The sequence below is a fragment of the Antedon bifida genome, chromosome 8 (assembly GCF_963402885.1).
Source record: "Antedon bifida chromosome 8, ecAntBifi1.1, whole genome shotgun sequence".
Taxonomy (NCBI): domain Eukaryota; kingdom Metazoa; phylum Echinodermata; class Crinoidea; order Comatulida; family Antedonidae; genus Antedon; species Antedon bifida.
In genome coordinates, this window is record NC_136233.1 from 13,659,183 (window position 1) to 13,680,186 (window position 21,004).

A 21,004-nucleotide genomic window follows, 5' to 3' on the forward strand; every position below is an offset into this window, starting at 1 on the left:
CTAGAAAGAATCCATGCTTAAGAATGTTCTATGCTTAACAGCTGTCATGTTTCCATGCTCTGATTCCATGCCATTTCAGAAAGAATGGTTCTCATTCTACCATAATAACCAGAAATCCAAAAGGACATTATCTTCTTGATTTTTTTTCCAAAATAAGTGTGTCCAAGCTGTATCAAATATTTGTTTAAACGCGAGTTTTACATGCTGTATTAAGATTCAATTCTGTTTTCTCAACTTGATTTACACACATTTTCGATTCCTTGAGTCATGCTTTGCATATATCCAAAAAATAATAATAAATTGTATCAAAAAAAGTTAAAACAAACATTACTTTATAGGCCCAATGAACTCACAACAAAACTTACCCAATAAATCAGGAGGAGGAAGAGGAGGAGGAAGCGGAACATAATTTGTGTTAGAACGTTCGGAGTCCAGCTCTATTGGTGATGAGGGCGTGCTTGGTCTAGCAGACTCTGTTGCACTATCATCATTTCTTGTGTGAAGGTACACATCATCAGCATACTCTGGTTCAGAACTCATGATAGAGTTCCTTACAGAACCGCCATGTTCGTATAACTTCTCTGGCGAAGTTGATGTGCTCGGTCCTGCAATTTCCGCGAGACCACGCTCTGCTTCTGGTGCTGATTTCATACTTGCTCTGTTGTCATCTGCCTCATTATTGTTCTCGAATTGCACCATGGCAGCAGCACTGGTTGGAATCTTTTCCCTGTTCATTGATTGGCTGTTGGCTTGGTTATGTCGGAACTCGTCGTCAACTGTTGTATAGCTGCTCTCTGTCACACTGTTTGTGTCGTAGATTTCTTCTTCTGTCTTTTCAATATCCTTTTTATTTGTTACTGCATCACTAGAAATTAAAAATAACATTTTTAACAGTGTTATAACAGAAAGCAGTTTATGGCTGTTTTGACTGCACACATAACCTGTCAGGCCTACAGAATATGCTGGATTGTGGAGAAGGTAATGGGAGAGGGGAAAAACCGAATATCCATGTCTATTTGTCAACCTTGCTTAGGCGGACCATAGAGAAATAAATGAAGTATTTCCTCATCATGGGTAGCCTTTTAGAATTGGGGGTGTAAGATCTCTTTCTTTCTGTGTAGATTTTTGTTTATTGCAATGCTTATTTTCTTTTTATTTTTTTGTGTTACGCCTCAAAATCAAAAGATCAATGAGAAATGTTTTTACCTTGTTATAACAGTTTCTTTTGCTTTTATCATTGTTTCAATGCTCATTGCCATACTCTGCAGTTTGTCCATCGCAGCCTTTGCATCTCCTTTAACATTCATCATTGCTAATACTGAGTTCAATGTTTCTAATTCCTGAAAAATGTCAATTTGTTTAAAGAAAATCTTTGAAAACATAAATTTGGCTAAAATGTATCAAAAAGAAACGGGTGGAAAAGAGCACATCCAGGGCCTATACCCATTTCACTTGAGCACATCCAGGGGCCTGTACCCATTTCACTTGAGCACATCCAGGGGCCTATACCCACTTCACTTCAGCACATCCAGGGGCCTGTACCCATTGCACTTGAGCACATCTAGGGGCCAATATCCATTTCATGTCAGTGCATCCAGGGGCCTGTACCCATTTCACTTGAGCACATCCAGGGGCCTGTACCCATTTCATTTGAGTACATCCAGGGGTCTGTACCCATTTCACTTCAGCACATCCAAGGGGCTGTACCCATTTCATTTGAGTACATCCAGGGGCCTGTACCCATTTCACTTCAGCACATCCAAGGGGCTGTACCCATTTCATTTGAGTACATCCAGGGGTCTGTACTCATTTCACTTCAGCACATCCAAGGGCCTGTACCCATTTCACTAGAGAACATCCAGGAGTCTTTAAATGAAGCTTTAGCTTTTCAAATATGTATGCATTTCAATATGTATAACTGTAACAGGTTTGCAATTGTTATTTTTTATTATATTTATAAGTTATTTATAAGTTATGTATGCATATGGCACACTCTATTAAACAATTACCGGCCAACATAATTAGCATAATAGTACATGCATGTATCAGCTTACCAGTTATCATATATGTTACATGTACAACATAATATAATTGCTTCTTTGAAAGTATTTAGTACCTTTTGGAAATCTTTGACTGTTGTTCTTATATTCTCCTTGTTTCTGCCTACACCCTGCACTTGGTCCCTCGCTGCATTGACTGCACGGTTATAAGCATCGTTGAATGGTTCCGTATCTAATCGTCGATCTCCACATGCATACTTCAGAGCCTTGGAAAGCAAAAGTTTTAGTCATTAAATTATTATTTCTATTATGATCAGTGACCTATACTGAAATTTAATATCTTTTATAATATAATTAATGATTTTTTATTTTCCATGACTTTTCATTTTTATGGAAAACTCTTACAAAAAAAACAACAAGTATTCATTTATTCATTAAATTATTATTTCTATTATGATCAGTGACCTATACTAAAATCTAATATCTTTTATAATATAATTAATGATTTTTTATTTTCCATGACTTTTCATTTTTATGAAAACTCTCACAAAAAAAAACAATAGGTAAAGCTCATACACTATCAAACTTTATGTGACGAAAAAATGTGATGTGGACATGATGACGTCATACCACTGCCATATTTGGAAGTCACACATTTTTTGTTAAACTAGTTTGATAGTCTAGACAGAGGTTTTAGTTGTTTTCGATGAAATGAAAACTGTTTTGTGAACAATCCACTACTAAACAATTTGGTTGAATATTATGTACTATAATTACAAATTTATACTCACTCGTATCCATTCATCCCTGGCTTTAGTTACTTCTTTAGGAGTAAGTTGACTGTTACTGGGTATACGGAAACTGTAAGGAAAGTTATCACGAATTAAAACGGTTTCTGTTCTTTTAAATGAATACATATTTTATCAAGTTGGTGTGTCGTTTAAAATTTTCCAGCATCTACATAGTCCCATACACTTAATCATTCAGATTTTAACCTTTATTAAAATCATGTCGCATACTTCCGCTCTGATGGAGGTAGAGCTGTTGTAACAGCCAACTTATACCCTCTGATTTGATTATCTTTTCACGCTGATTGACGATTTCAATTTTGAGTGAATCAGATGCATGACATTTTTATTCTGTAAACACTGATGGGGGCACAAAAAGGTATAAACTTTTAAAATTTAGGGAGGATTTGCCACGATTGGAGCATGAGAACTATAGCGTTACAAATTTTAATCAACTAAGGCAAGGGTACACCTAAAAAGCTCACACAAAAAGAAAAGGAAATGCAAATAATGTGCATTACAACAATTTAATATTGGTTTATGCAAGTCATATATGTAATTATGTTATTTTCTATGGACTAGAACAAAAGATTGAATTGAATTGAAAAAAATCAGCAAAACTATAAATGTACTGTAGAGAAGTCTAGAATGCTATGATTGGGTGAGAACAGTACATTCCAGTGTGTTCTTGGGTGGGTGCTGTTTTAAACCAGTGGTGTTAAAATATATGCTTAGGCTTAGTGAAAAGACTTGACTCTTGAACCTCCACCCAGCACACTATGGCCAGTATTGGTATAAAGCTCTGTCTACACTATCAAACTAGTTTGACAAAAAAAAAAGTATGATGTGCCAAAATATGGTAGTGATATGCATCATCATGTCCATTGGGCACATCACATTTTTTTGTCACATAAATTTGATAGTGTAGAGCTTAAGTGAGATGGGTATACAGTTATACTTGCATTACTATTATAATACTTACTAGTAAATCTTTTTTCTTGTTGCTATACTGACAGCATTATCTCCAACTTTCTTTACTACCGTCACATCATGTGTTAGTTGTAATATGTTGAGGGCAGTATGTTTGTCTTCATCCGGTTTGTAGTAGGAAAGTTCTCCTTGTCGTATTCTCACCCATCGTCTGAAAAGAAATTAATACAGCTTAAATTTTTTTCCTAAAATTACACAAACCAACTCCTCTTCGAAGAGAATAGGCTACTGTCACTTTATCCAGGTAAACTAGGCACAAAATAGACTTATTTATTATATATTCTTTTTCATCTTCACCGATTACAAATTTTCAGTATATCACTGGGTGGTTTTTGAATTTCTATATGCCTGTAAAATTTAGATTTTTATTATTTAAATTCTTTTTACAATAAAATTTAGAATTTTTTGTAAGAATAAAACAAAATTCGAAATTTAAACACGGTCCCAATAGCATGAATTATAGTATCCTATGATAGATTGTATTAGTTTTAACTTTTATGGATAATTATTTGATCACATTCAATCACTTATTATTTTTTTCATTTTAATATTTTATAGTTATTAGTTTTCTTGTCATGTTGACAACTGCCTTCAGGTGGTCAATGTTTAAAATAATTATTAATTATTTTGATCTCCTTTCACACATTGTTCTCTTCCTCTATCTATCTCTAAATAACTCTATGCTCAAGGTTTGTGTATGTCGACATACAGTTTCCACCTCTTTGTGGAAAGTGAAGATACCATACTATAGAACACGTTCACAAAGTACCTTATGACAGAAATCTTTAGAGAGAATTACAAATCAATGCTCACTGTACAACAATAAAACGCTCAATTATACTTCATTCTCCTACACCTGTTTAACAACATTATATCTAATCACACAACAGACATTTGTCATCAATAATAATAATTCTTTTTTATATAGATCATTCAATTTGTCCATTCTATGATAATGAACGCTAATGTTTTGTTCTCAACTGAATAAACATCCAGTCTGAGAGACGACAACAAAATTATTGGTTTCCTCTAGCAAAGCTAATTTTTCTACGACATCGTGCAGCAAAACGCTGATATTATTAACTACTATATTATTAAAGCATGTAATATTTGATGTTGAGATTTGAAAAGAAAGTTTATGGTTTAATGGATGCAGATCATATATCATCATTTCAAAGAAGTAATGAATTAAGAGTTACACCATAGGTTGCTTCTTCAAAGTAAATAATACCAACTCATCAGATACTGTAGTTCTAAAGTTTCCTGTCTTTGTACAGAAATTTTAGTTTGTTTTAGAATTAGATTAAAATCAATAAATGCTACTTCAAAATGATGGAAGCTTTGAGATCTCCAAGATGACCTCTGTTACACCCATCATTGTTAAAAATCATCACAAATTTCCACTTTGATTTTATGAAAAGCAGACAACGATGGTCAATGACTTTAAAATCCTGGCTCACTGGTAATGGAAGTTGGCAGGAAATTTCCTGTATTTGATCAAATTCCCATGAAATTTTCTTTTGTGCTTACATATTAAATCTAAAGTGATTGTAAAATTTGTAGTCATACAACAGACTTCCATGCAACTTTTTGTCAGGGGTTTGCACAAAATACCACTATCAGAATCACACATTTGAAATTTAGTTTGAAGATCGTCTACCAATTTGAAACATCTCAAGGGAGATTCAGTTCTATCCTTCTTTAAACCTTACAACATGGTTCCCACACATGTTGCCAACATTAATGTACCAAGTTTTTTATATATCAGAATAACAAGAAACAGAGGTGATTTTAAGAAGGCTCAGACATCTGCCAAGAAACTTTAGGTGACATCTTTAAATAAAGTTTCTATACCAACAAAACAAACATTGTTATTTGACCACCAGCCACACATCTCTCTTATATATGTTTATTGTAATTTAATTATCTTATTATGTGTGGAAATCAATAAAACAAAAAATCAATATATCATTTGATATTTTATTTAGTTGACTTACTTTGTCCATGTTGTGTAGAGATTATGGTTCTTCTTTTCTAGTAGACCCTCTTTTAATACTGCTTGCACCCTCGGAAGGGTTGTTGCTCTGTCTTGGATGGTAAGTGCTCTTCCTTTTTCATGGGACCTATTCTGCTCAACAATCATCTGCAGTAGTCGACATATCTACAAATTCAAATTAATAAATTATGGGTTTATTTTACTGTCTTTGAATCTGTTGAATATAATAACATATATGATTGATTATACAACCAGGAGCTTGGGTACAAAATTTGGTGAAAATTATGAGGTGGATTATACTAGGAAATACACTAACAATGGCTTTACCAAAGTCTTTTGTATGAATTTGGAACTATACTATACAAGTATATGCAGATATTTTTATGCTCAGCCTAAAGCTCATTTTAAGTCTACAATTTAATATACTTTCCACCCAGCTATCCCTTCCCTATGAAGCTTGCTTTTGAAACTCCGCCCTCTTTTAAATTTTAAGCACACAAGCTTTCTTTAGCTACATCCTTAGACATTAGTATACAAAAATTATATTTTTATGAAACTGTTAAGAATTATCACAATGTATGTGATGTGTCACTCTACTTAACATTATTAAATTTAGAATGTTTCACCCTTTAAATCTTGGCATTGGCGATAGGGGAAAAGTCATTCTTCATGAGTGTTAATCTCTTCTTATAAAATAATTGGATGTGAGCCATTCAATTTAAGCTCAGTTAACGCAGATCATTCTATATTATGTGATGGGGAATTAGTATCGATTGATTGATGTTATCTTTTTATCTATCCTTGCACGCCCTGTCTCACCTTCTCCTTATCTTCTGGACTGTCTGCCTCCATTTCATATTCATGATGATCTGTGAAGTTGATGAAGAAGCGTAATCCCTCCTGTAACAACCACAAATAACATAATTATTAGTTTATTTTACAAAGATGAAATTTTTATTAAGGCTAGTACAGGGTTGGCACTGGGTCTCCAATCGGTAAGTGTAATACTCCATAAAGGTAGGCCAACTGTGGGCCGGATGTACTGTAGATCTGGACCACCTCTCAAGTAGGTCCAGGAGCAGCTTTTTATTTGGGCCGGCTTATGTAGTGAACCGTGACCAATGGCTTAAGTGAAGTGAAGTAAAGTGAATTTTTGGCCATTGTTTCAAATGTGTAAACACGATCAGGCCCAAAAAAAACAATTAAATTTGGACCCGATCCCGGAGAGGCCTAGGACCCAAACGTAAGTATAAATGGGGTAAAAGTGTACTCATTTATATTAAAAAATTTTCATCAAGGATTACTGTATAATTCAATCATGAAAAATTATAAAAGAAAATAAAAAAGAGAAATTAAATGTATTTAATTATTGAATCTTAGATTTTTCCCCTTCCCAGTATACCTAAAGTTACAATACTACATGTTTACAGAGTTGTTATATATAATACTTAAGGCAGCTCAGTCTGTCGTAATTTCTAATTTCTCTTATCAGCCACCGACTGGCGGTTTTACTGTATCAATTCGATTTAGCTTTTTGCTTATTTCATTTGTATCTCCATTGAGACTGAGACCCACAGCATTTTCATAAATTTTTTTCATAAATTTTCCTTGGGTTTTATATCTACCATTTATATTCAAAGATCAATATCATTTTGAATGCAATGAACTTTTGACAATAACAATGTAAAGTATGATTCAATATTTATCGTCTACAACAAACATTGTTATTAACATGCAGAACTACATTTTAGACAGCTGCAAAAAGGAAATGTCAATAAAAACAAAGCACATACGCAAAAAGTATTCTGATTCTATTATCCGAAAGTTTATTTCATTCGAAAACAAACAGATTTCACAGGATACATTCTGTTAACAGACTAGTAAAGTAATTCCCTCTTGCTGTAGAAACTGAAAGCTGTCTTTAGTCGAGCGAGATTTACAGCATTAACCCAATTTAAAATATAAAGTTCTGTTAGTGATCAGTAATTAAGATAGAAGATGTTGACATTTCAAGTTTCACCTACAATATGAACAAACTGAAATGTAAGTCTAGAACACTCTGATTTGTAAGTACTGCAATAGCGTTTTCCAAAAGATTGGCACTTTCTTTCTGGCTGTTTTACTTTATTTCTTTTACCAACTATGTAAAATACATTCTCAAAACGGTTTCTGGAAAAATCAGTTATTTTGGGATGGTTTTGAGTAAGTTGACCTTTTAAGAAAACAGTATAGTTCATGTTTGTTAGGGAGTTTCAATGCATGACTACATACATCTTTAGTATAAATCAGATTATTATCAACTTATTTCTTAATAATCTTTTTATCTGTTTTGGTCATAAAAGGAAGTAAGGCCAGGTCATCACTATCTACAAACATGACTTTCAGGCTAAACTTGATTTTGTTTTCTTTCACTTTTGGTAAAAAAAATCACATTGACAACTCTTGTCCAACAATATACTCTTTTTATTCACCTAACTTGACTAGTGTGTATTTGCCGTGCAAACCTTTAAATTATAAAGTTACTGAGGCCAAAACAACACTGCAACTATTGTAGAAAGTAACTTATAACTGTGTATTTTGCAATGGCATAGAATGTTATTACCAGTGGGCTACCAAAAAAAATAAGCCTTGTTATCTATGAATGTATATAATTTCAAGTAACTATGGTTTATTAATATGGAAAGATATGATTATATTGTTAAATGCATATTATAAAAATTATATTTTTCTGAATTTGTTCCACTCCAAACCATAAATTGTATGTAATGTAAGTATTACCCATCTAATAATAGTCCTATTTTTTTTTCTGTCAAATGACCTTATAGTATTAGTCACTTGTAGAGTGTAAGCCAAATGTCAATTAATTTTTTTGTTTCCTAATCAATTACAATGACAATTACAACAACATGTTAATACTGGAGTAAACTTCAAAAGTTTCAGTCCGACAAACTCACAAAACAATGTGCAAAATCATTATTGGTTTCAGTTTTTAAACTGTCAAATAATAAATTACCCTTTTACAGAATTAATTGAGTTTATTTTAACATGTTAGTACAGAACTTTTCAACAAGAAAATTGGCGACAATACAATGACCTGAAAAGGAAATTTGGAAACTACTACTATTGAGTTTTACAGATTGTTTGATATGGCATGATTTTGTAAATTTACCACTGTAGATATAAATCTATATTTTGTATAGTAAAGATACCAGCCCCATACAGTAGGTTTCACCCTCATCCCATAGGCCGGATCCCCAACCCAGTCACAGTTTTCAAATGTAGTCTAAAACCTCCCTAGTACAATTCCGGTCATTTTGCATGTTTTTGGATACTGTACGTGTAGAAGCAACAAATTGTGTTACAAGCAAACGTACAGATGCTTGGTCTTATAAAATAGATATCTTATCATAACATTATTTTAGTTATGAAAAAGCACGTAGGACTTTCTTGATCCGACTCTTTTACCCACTATGCAATGAAGAACCGAAAACATTGAATAGTTTATAAAAGGCCTGCCTTATGTTCAGATACTCTAAACAGGTGAAGTGTACATGATATAATTACCGGATCTATTCCAAGGTCTTATTAACCCAATCATGGTTGTATATGTACGTGAGGGGTCATTTTAATACTGATATTCAAAACAATATTAAAAACTACCATGTAATATACAGTTATCACAGTTTGTATTAAGTGAGCTGTACTGTACTAATAGATTAATTATAAATTATCACAAAATTAAATTTATTTTACTTCCATAATTAATTACTTACATCAATGTTAATTTATATGTAATAATTTAACTTTTTTTTAATAATTTATTTCATAATCTAATGTCTCTGAGACCTTTCTGACATTACTAACTTTGTTCATTATTTACAAATACAACATTTATTAGATTTTAAATAAGACATCACTGGATAGTGAAAAGACAACTAAATCATATCTGCTTAACAAATTGAATAGTTGGCAAAATTGTAAAATAATATAATTTATGGCTCAAATTAATCAATTTAGGTGCGGAAACCATCAAACTTTTTGTAACAACCTTAACAATAACTTGGCAATAAATGGGTAGTTTGATAGACTGATAGACTTAACAGCATCAATAGAGTATCATTGGATACAATGTAGATTATGTTAACAACTTCACTATTGTTTTAAAACTGTGTTTGACCGACTTTCAAATGTAAAATAAAAAAAAGGTCTTTGAATGTAAAAAAAATGTCTTGAATAGAAACTATCAGGGAAAAAATGTTTGTTCACAGTGCTACTATTTGCAGAATATACATAATATATTTAATAATAACAAAATGTTGGTCATATAAATACAATACAATCTGAATGGTTATAATCAGTAGTATTGAGAACTTACCTCACTCTCATAGTCAACGACTTCCGAGAAGTTGAACTTGCGATTTAAATTTCCCTTCTGAATGTTACAAATAAAACAAGCTTGGAAGTCAATCTAGAAGGTGAAATAGAATAGAAAAATAAATTATCATAAATGTAAAATATATTTAGCATTACACGACTTTTGGACCAATATATTATTCTCAATTTGGGCCATTTTACAATCTCCTTCCAATAATGTTCTCTCTGGATTTGAACCAATGACCTCCCACTACGTTGTGAGCATGTTAACAAGTAGACCACAGAACAAAATAAACATTTTTGATTTCTATTATTTTCCATCGTTTACCGTATTAGATGGTAGTTTTTTCAGCAAGGTATGTTTTACAGATTTTTCCAATATTCCTGGTCAAACATTGGCAATGGTAGCAGGTGTTTATGGAATACCCCGTACTATAACTGAATTACTGAAAGGTCAAGTGGTAGCCAACAAAACCTATCAATTCTCACTCCTCAAAGGTTTGCTTTTCATTAAAATGTTTCCATAGAAATGTGTTGGATAAGAAAGACACATAATAAAATATCATAAATGAATTACTTTAGTCTCTGAAAGGCATAACCATCAACAATTCCATTCCAAGGCTTACAAAGATTTGTTTTTCATTAGATCCTTACAATAACAGGAAAACATAGTCGAGTGCTAATCGATTCTTTAGTCTTTGTATCTTGATCGAATCAATTCACCTGTCTACGATAAAGACTGTGTAAAACAGTGCTGACACCAATTCATCTATAGGGACATGGAAACTTACAACTTGGTTGGATTTTGCAATCTGTTTTGAATAAACCAGTTTGTTCAACAAATTAGATACTAGGGGTTAGTTTAAGGATGGAAGTCTGATGGCCAGATTAATTCATATGTGAATATAATGAAGGAATTCCCCTGATCTAAAGAAAATGGTCAATAACTGAATTTGATAGAAGATATTAACTTTGTTAAAGAAGAAACTGCAAGCTTGACATTTTCGTTATCAGCATTTTTGCAGTAGATATAATTTTCTTTTGCAGTATAAAATGGTGGTGAAAGAGTTTAAGATGACATCATCACCATGTCCTTTAGATGAGACTTTAAGTTGTTGGTCCGTTAAGGTACATGTACACACAAAACGCCAGAAAACATTATTCTTCAATATCAGATGCTTCTTTATCAGTGAACTTAAAACTTAAGTCTTTCTCTAAATGTCTATAAATTAACAATTATTAATATCATAACCTTCATATTTCTCATAATTAATCACTAATAAGTTATAATTATAATAACTTCAAGGAAGAATGATACTAGTGTCAAGCAGAGCTTGTATATGAAGGATACAAGAAACTCATCTCCATGTACAGTATGCCCTACACTTGTATCCATCTAGGAAGGATGGAAACTTAAGGTCAGTAATTAGACGTTGTTCCTAAGGAAATACTAAAAACATATAGGACTATCACAGATTTTATTTTCCTTTTTTTAGAAATATTATATACTATTATTATCGCAATTTTATTAGTAATACTAAAACTTATGTGCCTAATTCCTTGCATGTGAGGACTGATACACAAGAGTTAGGTACAAGAATATAATAATCAAAAATAAGAAGTTGACATAGCAGAATGAAAAGTGATATGAAATTTTGCAACAAAAGCAATTCTTCATATTTGTCAAAAGTGCATAATTATTATAACTCTTTATTATTATTCTTTAATATATTACCGTAATTTCTTAAATCACTCATAAACATAGGTCTCCAATGAAAAGTTGGATACCTCTGCAACCTCTGGTTTACAGGGCAAGTAGAGTAAGCACTAGACCAGAAAATGTTGATAACAACACCATATAAAGTTGATTCCCATGATGATGAACTTGAAGTATATCAAGATGAAATGAATAGATGTATACTTTACTTAAAATATAATTAGTATTAATATTAAGCATATCAAAAGAGTATATAAATTCATAGGAAATATATTTTGTAGACATGTTCTCTTTAATATCAATAATGATAACTTTCTTTACATTTAACAGATATTTTCTAGCAATTTAATCAGTAATAATCAAAATAGGAAATAACGAGCCAACCCTTCTATTAAGGTAATCAGATAGGCTGAAATCCAACTGTACGAATTCAGTTGAATATATTTGTTGTAACATTTCATACATCATTAGTTTCAGCGCAAACTTGTCTATCAGGGAGTAGTTTTAGTGAAATACATGAATAATTAATTTTTTACCAACCTGTAGGATTCTTCGTTGACATGGCCTGTGGCGGTAGTATTTATAGATTCCAAAATTGTAGACTTTCTTCGTTGCGAACGCGCTGTTTGCTTCGGCAATATCATGGGCTTCCTTCTCAGCTGTTGCTATGATGCCTAGTATGCGTGAATAATGCATCGCATCATCAATCGTAATACGTCCACTCTGAATTTGAAAAAAAATGGAACAAAAAAGTTAACTTTTGTAGATGGGAACTCTCAACAAAGATGAAGTCTATACTGAACTCAGGGAATAAATGGAAAGACTCAAAGCGTTCATGCATAGAATGTCAGCCATATTTAACTTTTACAACTATCATCTCTCGTACTTTCTCAATATGCAACCGATTTCCTACAATAATAGAAATCAGATTGACAAAGTAATTATAAGATAACAACTCATACATTTTTTATGCCATTCAGAAGGTCACATCCGTTAATCAATTTGAAATTTACAACCAATGTTTATTAAAAATAATTAGAAACTTGCGATGATTTAAAAATTAACCAAAATAACTTCTTAAACAAACCTACGTTAAAGCTGCAATAATGTAGAAACTATGAACAAAAATATTATATTCAATATTATCTAATAAAGTGATTCATAATAATGTGATTTTCTTAATAAACAAAGTGAAATTAAGAAACATTCTAGTTACCACAAAGCATTAAGTCAATCGTTTCAGGAAATTTAATCAAATTAATTAGTAAAATGACCGTTTCTAAGTTTGAATGCATTAATATTAATATCTATTTAAACTTAAATCATATATTTACAGTTTTTCTTTTAAAAAACTGGTTTTTTTTCCTGATTTTATGAAGGTTACTTTTTAGAAGAAAATATTCATACAATAAATTAATAATACAAATCACAAGAAAGAAAATGGAAAACAACACATAGAATATAGTATAACCTTTGACATTGAAAAAAAAACATTGAGTGTTTTTTGTGCACCAAACAAAATGAAAAAAATGGAAAAGTCTCAGATATACTTAACTTTAAATGGTCCATTAGTAAAATATGCAAATTGAGCATTTAAATAATCCATCAGTGAAATATGCAAATTGTTTATTTAAATAATCCATTCAGTAAAATAATTAAGCACATTCTGCATTTAAATAGTTAAACTTTCAACAAATTTACGTCTCATATCATCCTGTGAGAATCTAATTTCTTTTGATGCGTTCTACAATATTAATAGTTACAAACTAAAACTATTTGCTTTTTCTTTGTTCCGTTCGCAATTGAAATTTGTCAAAGGTCAACAAACTGATCCCAAAATATAACAGATAAATGAAAGAATTCTCCAGTTTCTGTCACTTCCACTTATAAATTATTTTTGTTAGTTTTTAAATAACTATTAGAAGTAGAAAACTACAAGAATTTTAATAAAAATGAGTAGTAATCTGTAGATATTTTGAGTAAAGTTATTTAAGCGCAATCCCAGTGGCTATGAAAATACAAAATTTAGTGATTAGATTTTAGATATAAGCTCTTTGCAAACATTTTACTTTTCAGGATATCCGTAGCCTACAGTACAGGGGATGCTTAAACTGCTATCAAAATATAAATCTTTCTAAAAATCCATCATTTCCCAATGTTTTTATAACGATACTTTGTTCCATTGAGTTATTTACATCGACAAATATCATGTCTTTACGAGGGAACAGAAAGGAACAATTTCTTTGTAAATCCCAAAAGTACAAAAATCATTTAAGTCAATAACTCTAGATTTAATTTATGCATGAAATTAAAGTGTGATTATATTATTTTCTGTCCTTTCACTTTCATCTAAATGCAGTGATACTTTCTTTATAAAATCTGAATTTGTCAAATGCATTAAATCTATTTTAAACTAGAAAGTGGCAGCTGGACTCTATGAGAGAAACGTCTAGTCCCCCTTAGATCCAAAATATATAAAAAAAATGCGCTGCTCTCACAGCATTTATTTGGTCCAATAAAACATATCGGAAATTCATTTTTTTGTACACTATTTTAAGAAACGAAAAATTATACACTATACAAATTACACATAAACGTGTACAATAAATTACTTTAATGGAACCAAATTATCTAGTAAAATTACAAATGATAAATGATCTGGAATAACAGGTTGTTCGCATGCGGTGGGATTGAAGTTGGATTAATGATGGAAGAAAATTACATTCTTTAAAGAGGGGATGAGAAGGTTGTGATCTATAGGATACACTTTACCATAGAGATCACAGTTTTGTCATAGGTAGATATGTCAATTGAAAAACGGGATCAATCAGATTTTGTTGTCTTTTTAGTAGAGGGTGCTATAGAAAATTTACTCATACATACAATTTCAAAACATTTCAAACCTTATTTTTTATTTAAATTGTCGACCCAAGATATGATCCAATTTTGAGTCAGCTGGGCTTGGGCAATAACACATTATTTGGGGATCACTAATGAATAGTGAACTAAAATATAGCAATGTGTATTGAATTTTTAAAAAATGATGATTTTATAAATAAATAAATAAATAGGACCAAGTGCTACAGGAAATAACAGACTAAAAAGTCAGACAGGCTTCAGGAAAGCAGCGTTGGCTGAACAAGAGCTTTAGCCCAGTCCCAGACAACTTCCGTAAACACATATCAGTGGGTACTGGCACTAACATACAGTACTAATATTTAAATATCTAATTATCTATACTAAAATATTTAGATCATAATTCTGGATAACTGTCCTAAAACCAGACACTATGAAGATGGCCCAGAATTTCCAATTAGTGAATTGCAGAGGAGTGTTCAACACACTTTTATCTTTTCATACCATGACTCTCTCTTGGGAAAGCATGGGCTATTGTAGGTTTATCCAGGTATTAAAGCTCGGCACGAAATAGACATTTATCTTTTGAAAAATGCCTTATTTTACATAAATTTCTCTTTTTTTTTCTATTTTTCCAAATTTGTAGAGTTGACTCTAAATACTACCTTTAAATGCCATTAACTGTATTGTACAACAATGCATTTTCCACACAATCTAAATTTTATGCTAAAAGTAAATTTTCAGTGTTGGCACCTGGCCCAAAATATTTGCACAATCTTTCGATTTATTCATTTTTATCTTATAAAATTTTACGACTATGATGACAGCAAAAATAAAATAATCCCAAATTATCAAAAGCATATGGCGTTAATAAAAATCATGATTCTTCTTTTTCAATCTCATCAGAATTTTAATTACAATCAGTATGAGTCCTTAACTCTATGTAAAAAAATAATTCAATTAGACTAGAATTGGACTATCTTTGGTGTTAATCCTTTCACTTTTTAAAGTATATAACCTATCATTGACAGTTTCTGCTATTTTTCTATGCGAATGGAAAAAAAGACAAATGAGGAAAAAAAGATGGGGAGAAGGAGGAGGGAGATAATGCTTGGAGAACATGCTGTTAACCTGTCCTTTACAGGAAGAAGGGGACCGAGAAAAGAGGAGAAGAGGGATGAGGGAAGGGGAAAGGGGAAAAGGGGATCGGGGAAAGGGAAGGAGGGGATTGGGGAAAGGGAAGGAGGGGATCGGGGAAAGGGAAGAAGGGGGAAGGGGATCGGGATAAGGGAATAAGGAGATCGGGAAAGGGAAAAGGGGACCGAGGAAAGGGTAGAAGGAGGATGGTGAGGGGAAAGGAGAGAAGGGGATCAGAGAAATGAAAGAAGGGGATCTAGGAAAGGGAAGAAGGAGATCAGGGAAAGGGAAGAAGGGGGATCGGGGAAAGGGAAGGAGGGAGAAGGAGATCGGGGTAAGAGAAGAAGGAGATCGGGGAAGGGAAGAAGGGGACCGAGAAAAGAGGAGAAGAGGGATGAGGGAAGGGGAAAGGGAAAAAGGGGATCGGGCAAAGGGAAGGAGGGGATCGGGGAAAGGGAAAAGGGAAGAAGGGGGAAGGTGATCGGGATAAGGGAATAAGGAGATCAGGAAAGGGAAAAGGGGACCGAGGAAAGGGTAGAAGGAGGATGGTGAGGGGAAAGGAGAAAAGGGGATCAGAGAAATGAAAGAAGGGGATCTAGGAAAGGGAAGAAGGAGATCGGGGAAAGGGAAGAAAATATTAATTTAATGCACAAATCATTGATATGAGCAGGGTTTCATCTCAGCCAAGAAATTCTCTCAATCAAGACTTTTCTCACCTTTACTAGGTTTCCTAAAATCATACGCTGTGCATCTCCTGTTTTATAATTATCCGAGAACTTCTGCTGCAGTTCTCTCTTATCCTCCTTTGTCAACTTTCCTTCGGTGATGAGCAAATCCAACAATTCATCGCCTTTTTCCCATTCTTCCTCGATGCTCGGTGAAGCCACAAAAAAGAGCGACTGTGGTCGTCTCCTTGGTGTCTTTTGCAACGACGGCGGCGGCTGCTGCTGCTCAACGTATGTTGCATTGGAATGGCGGACAGTAAACTGACGGGAAAAGTGACGGAAGAAATTCCTTGTTCGTGATTTTACTCTTTCCTGTAAAATAAGGATAAATTCATTAATTTTATTCTCAAATGCAGGTTAACTTTTTCAGAAAATATTTATAATTTTTGCTTATAATTTCAAATAAAATCAGTAGTTTTTAATGTTATTTAGTCAGCTACTAACAGGCCAAAAAATCAAACGGTACCAACAGCTTAAAATAGTATTCATCCTAATCAACAGAGTGCTACTAATGATGATGAAGTTTCAATTACTATTGCTAATTAACTTTGGACTTCATATTATTGCATTTCCCAATTCCAGGGTCAGATTGTTTATCACAATAATTGTCAACTCTTTTGCCAAAGCAGTACATGTGCATACAAAGCGGCCATGGAAACTAAGACTGGGTTTCACATTAAATTGAGTATTGTTCAAAACCTATCCTAAGCCTAGGGGTGGGAGGCTCTCCAGCCCTTTTTTTCTTCTGAAATGAGCTCCTACACGCTGTTAACATTTGACATAGCATACTGTATGTCAATAGAAAATCAATTGTCGGGTTTAGATTTCAATTGAAAGAAAGTTTTAGCATGAAAAAATAAACATAAATTAAGAAATGTGACTGTATATAATACAATCAAATAAAACCAGATAGCGTACAGTCACCTTGGAAGGGGGCGGAATCCCAGCAGGCTCGGAATCCCAAAGGGTGCGGAATCCCAAAGGGTGGGGAATCCCAATCACAGTCATCCTAAAAATATGACTATAGTCAATTGACTGATCTGGCATTAGTCCCAAAATTGTTATTTTTTTACAGGGACCATAGCTTTACCTAGAATGATAGTTGTTATTAGATTAAATTGCTATACATCGGCGATCACAGCCTGGCACAGTGATCCCAGAGGACTTCATTATACTATGATGATGCCCAATTGAACTGAATCTCAAAACACATTCAAATATATCAAAGTTCAGAATATCTGTTATGTTATTACTGTTCCTAACATCAAGTTTGCAAACTGTATAATAATCTTTGTGAATGAGAAAATCGGCAAAAGTTTTATTTATTTATTGAGCTTCACTTAGCACACGAACAGGAACGGACAGAAATAAAATAAAGGCAACAGGTGAACAGACACTTCTAAACAGCTCCTCCTAATTACATAAAAGAAAAAATTTCATCAATAAGTAAAAATAGGCTATAAAGTGTAAAGATTTTTATTCATTTTTTAAAAACAGTGGCTGGTAAAAACTAGGTCATATTTTTCTTATAACATTTTAAAACAATTAAATTACAATCATAATTTTTAAACAAATTGTATAAGTATAACACCTTAGTGATTTGAACCCAATTTCTCAGTAATAGTGTTCAGATGTACACTGCACCCAGTTGGTAAAATCCCTTGAAACTTTGCTGTCAAATGAATTATTCCTGTTGTCATTTTGTGGAAAACAGCAAACGTCCAACACATACAGTATGAACAATCAATATTGTTAGTAGAAATGTTAGTTACTGTGCATGGACATTAAGAGAAAAAGTAGTTCCTCCAATCTCCTCCATTTTACAAATCATTATACAATGATTATACAATGCCAAATTCTTTGTGATGTGCCCAATGACATCATATCACTACCATATTAGGGCACATCACACTTTTTTTGTCAAACTAGTTTGATAGTGTAGAGAGAGCTTAAGACTATACTACATTCTATATCTGGGTTATTTATCTTAAGAAATTATTAATGAGGATTCATTAATTTTAAAATTAGAGCAATGCTTAACATATGAGTCAGATAGACAAATAATAACCGCATGTTATCAAACATTTTCCCTGCTTCAACTTCCATGCATCTATTTATAGATCATAACAATTTTAAAATTACATAAAATGTTCTTATAAATTCATTGCTAAATGATAAATTATTTTGAAATTGCCTAAATGGATTATTGGATTTAAAATCATTTTGATTAACAACATTTCAAATGTACTTAGTATAAAGTACAAATTACGTCAGAGTAGGGCAAAAACATCTGATTACTCAACTCCCTGACGCAAAAAACTACAATTACAACATTTCAAACTGCTGAATTTCTTAATTTCATAAATAGAACAATACAATTAAAATAATTAAAATACTACAAAGCATGAGAATTATTTATAACACTATTAGTAATAATAATAATACATTGCTAAAACTGAAATATAAAAAAAAGCAACAAAATTGGACTCAACATTTAAAGATAATTTACAACAAGGACATTAACTTGAATTAATAACAATCTGATTAAAATTCTCAAAATAATTCACTTAGTATATGTTGCCAAGTAAGACAAATTAAATAACAACATACACATGCTGAAACATTTCATGATGATATTTACCATAAAAGTAGTACTAAAATACATTGAATTTACATTTTCAAGTTGGCAACTCAACTAATTTTTGACTAATTAATACACTTAGACAAACACAAGAAAGACTCTGTCAAAACAAGGAAGGATGTGGCTGAACTTACAAACATTCTGTATGGCCGTTAGACAAAATAGATTAAAACATCCTAAATCATGGTGATGCACTAGGCCAGCTTCCGGGCATTCTAAACTTTCTACCGGCCTTCAGATCTCTCTCCTTCGGTAACTCTCTCTCATATACTCGTCCTTAGATGGTGATCATTACGCAACTAAACATTCTCCGAGGCTATTTTCCAGTAGCTTCCAGCACCAGTTAAGTTCAGTAGGAAAAGCGGTATGCAGAAAACTTCAGAGTATTTACAACAGGGCTAAGTGAATCCAATCATCCATTCACGCTTTGGTTTTGGAATATGAGTCAAACACTATGACGTCACTTAGCACTCAACGAGTTGGCAGGAACTGAGACGGAACAAAAATGGTGAACAACTTCAAATTATGAAGCAATCAAAAACATGTGACAAAGCGCTGGGCATGGCGACATCCGAGTGGACGGGTGCCATGGTGTCAAAAAAACAAGACGACGATGCACGTAGAGGAATTGGATGTACCATCATCAAAGTACTTATCAAACAATATTACTGAAACTTGCGGATAAACTTCTAAAGCGATAATAGGGTAATTTTAATGCAATCGCATATTTTTTTGGACAAAATCCAATTAAATCACACGCAAGAGGATCATTAAAATAAAAACGTACTAGGCTTAACGAACATAATCAACCACCAGAATCTGATATTGTGCTAGTAAAAGTGTTAATAAATTGAAAGGGTCAGAAATGAGTGACTAGTTAAAGGAAAATACTTTGATTGGGTTTCTTCCTGACTTCTCATGTAGATTAGTATGACCCCTTCAAAATAAGCCTTTGTACACACGTAACCAATGCCTAGTTTACTGTAGCAATAGCAATTAAAATGGAATTTAATTATCTGGCTGACGCTAAAGGAAGCTCACTTTGACCTTCACTTGAGGAGGTATACTTTGTCAAGAAACTTATTTTTATGTTGTTAAAGTCACTTGGTTTTGTACTAACTATTAACGAAAGCATAACATGTCGTCATAGATGGCGCTATGAAAGTATATTATACTCCAGTAAGTGAAATACACAACCATAAAATTCAATGTTATGTGATCCAATGAGATTTATGGTTTTTAAACATTCTTATTCACAATGGATTAATGCATACAGTTATATCATCTTCATACTTTTTAAAGGTCTTGTGATGCACTCATTTTTATTCATTTATTAACAATACATTCTTTAGACAATAAAATAATCATAGATATCGATGCACTTAGTTACGAAAATAAAGTAAGAATTAAGAAGTAGAGTTAAAATGTGAGTTTCAAAAATATGTTTGAAGGTTTTTATACAGTAAAAACCCTCCTTTGGTACAGCACACCTCTATTAAGGAGAAACTTTTCCGTGAAACAAACAAAGGGCAATATGTTTTAACACTACGGCCAACCCCTATTTAGGTGACACCCTTATTCAGGGGAAACTTTGTTGGGTGCCAAAGGTGTACAATTAAGGGGCTCTAATGTAACTTTCTTTACAGATCTAAATAATTCCAAAACTGCCAAGCACAATAAACAAGGCCATATACATGACTGCAGTCGCGTGCTCAAGTTAGTGTTTACCGACCGACCGACCAACCGACCAACATAGTGAGCTGTAGAGTCGCGTTGCACG

At 32.7% G+C, this 21,004-nt stretch overlaps 1 protein-coding gene across 3 annotated transcripts in view; it reads right to left on the reverse strand.

Annotated features, from left to right (window-relative positions):
* The window catches only part of LOC144851136 (uncharacterized), a 58,438-nt gene that overhangs the window by 13,142 nt on the left and 24,292 nt on the right, over positions 1-21,004 (reverse strand). For all 3 annotated transcript variants that reach the window (XM_078708687.1, XM_078708685.1, XM_078708686.1), the window contains exons 2-11: positions 16,575-16,895; positions 12,406-12,588; positions 10,150-10,242; positions 6,594-6,674; positions 5,776-5,939; positions 3,771-3,929; positions 2,792-2,861; positions 2,117-2,266; positions 1,207-1,340; positions 366-865 (exon numbers count right to left, since the gene is read on the reverse strand). In XM_078708687.1, coding sequence (XP_078564813.1) covers positions 366-865; positions 1,207-1,340; positions 2,117-2,266; positions 2,792-2,861; positions 3,771-3,929; positions 5,776-5,939; positions 6,594-6,674; positions 10,150-10,242; positions 12,406-12,588; positions 16,575-16,895 — 1,855 coding nt within the window. The remainder of the gene's footprint in view (positions 1-365; positions 866-1,206; positions 1,341-2,116; positions 2,267-2,791; positions 2,862-3,770; positions 3,930-5,775; positions 5,940-6,593; positions 6,675-10,149; positions 10,243-12,405; positions 12,589-16,574; positions 16,896-21,004) is intronic.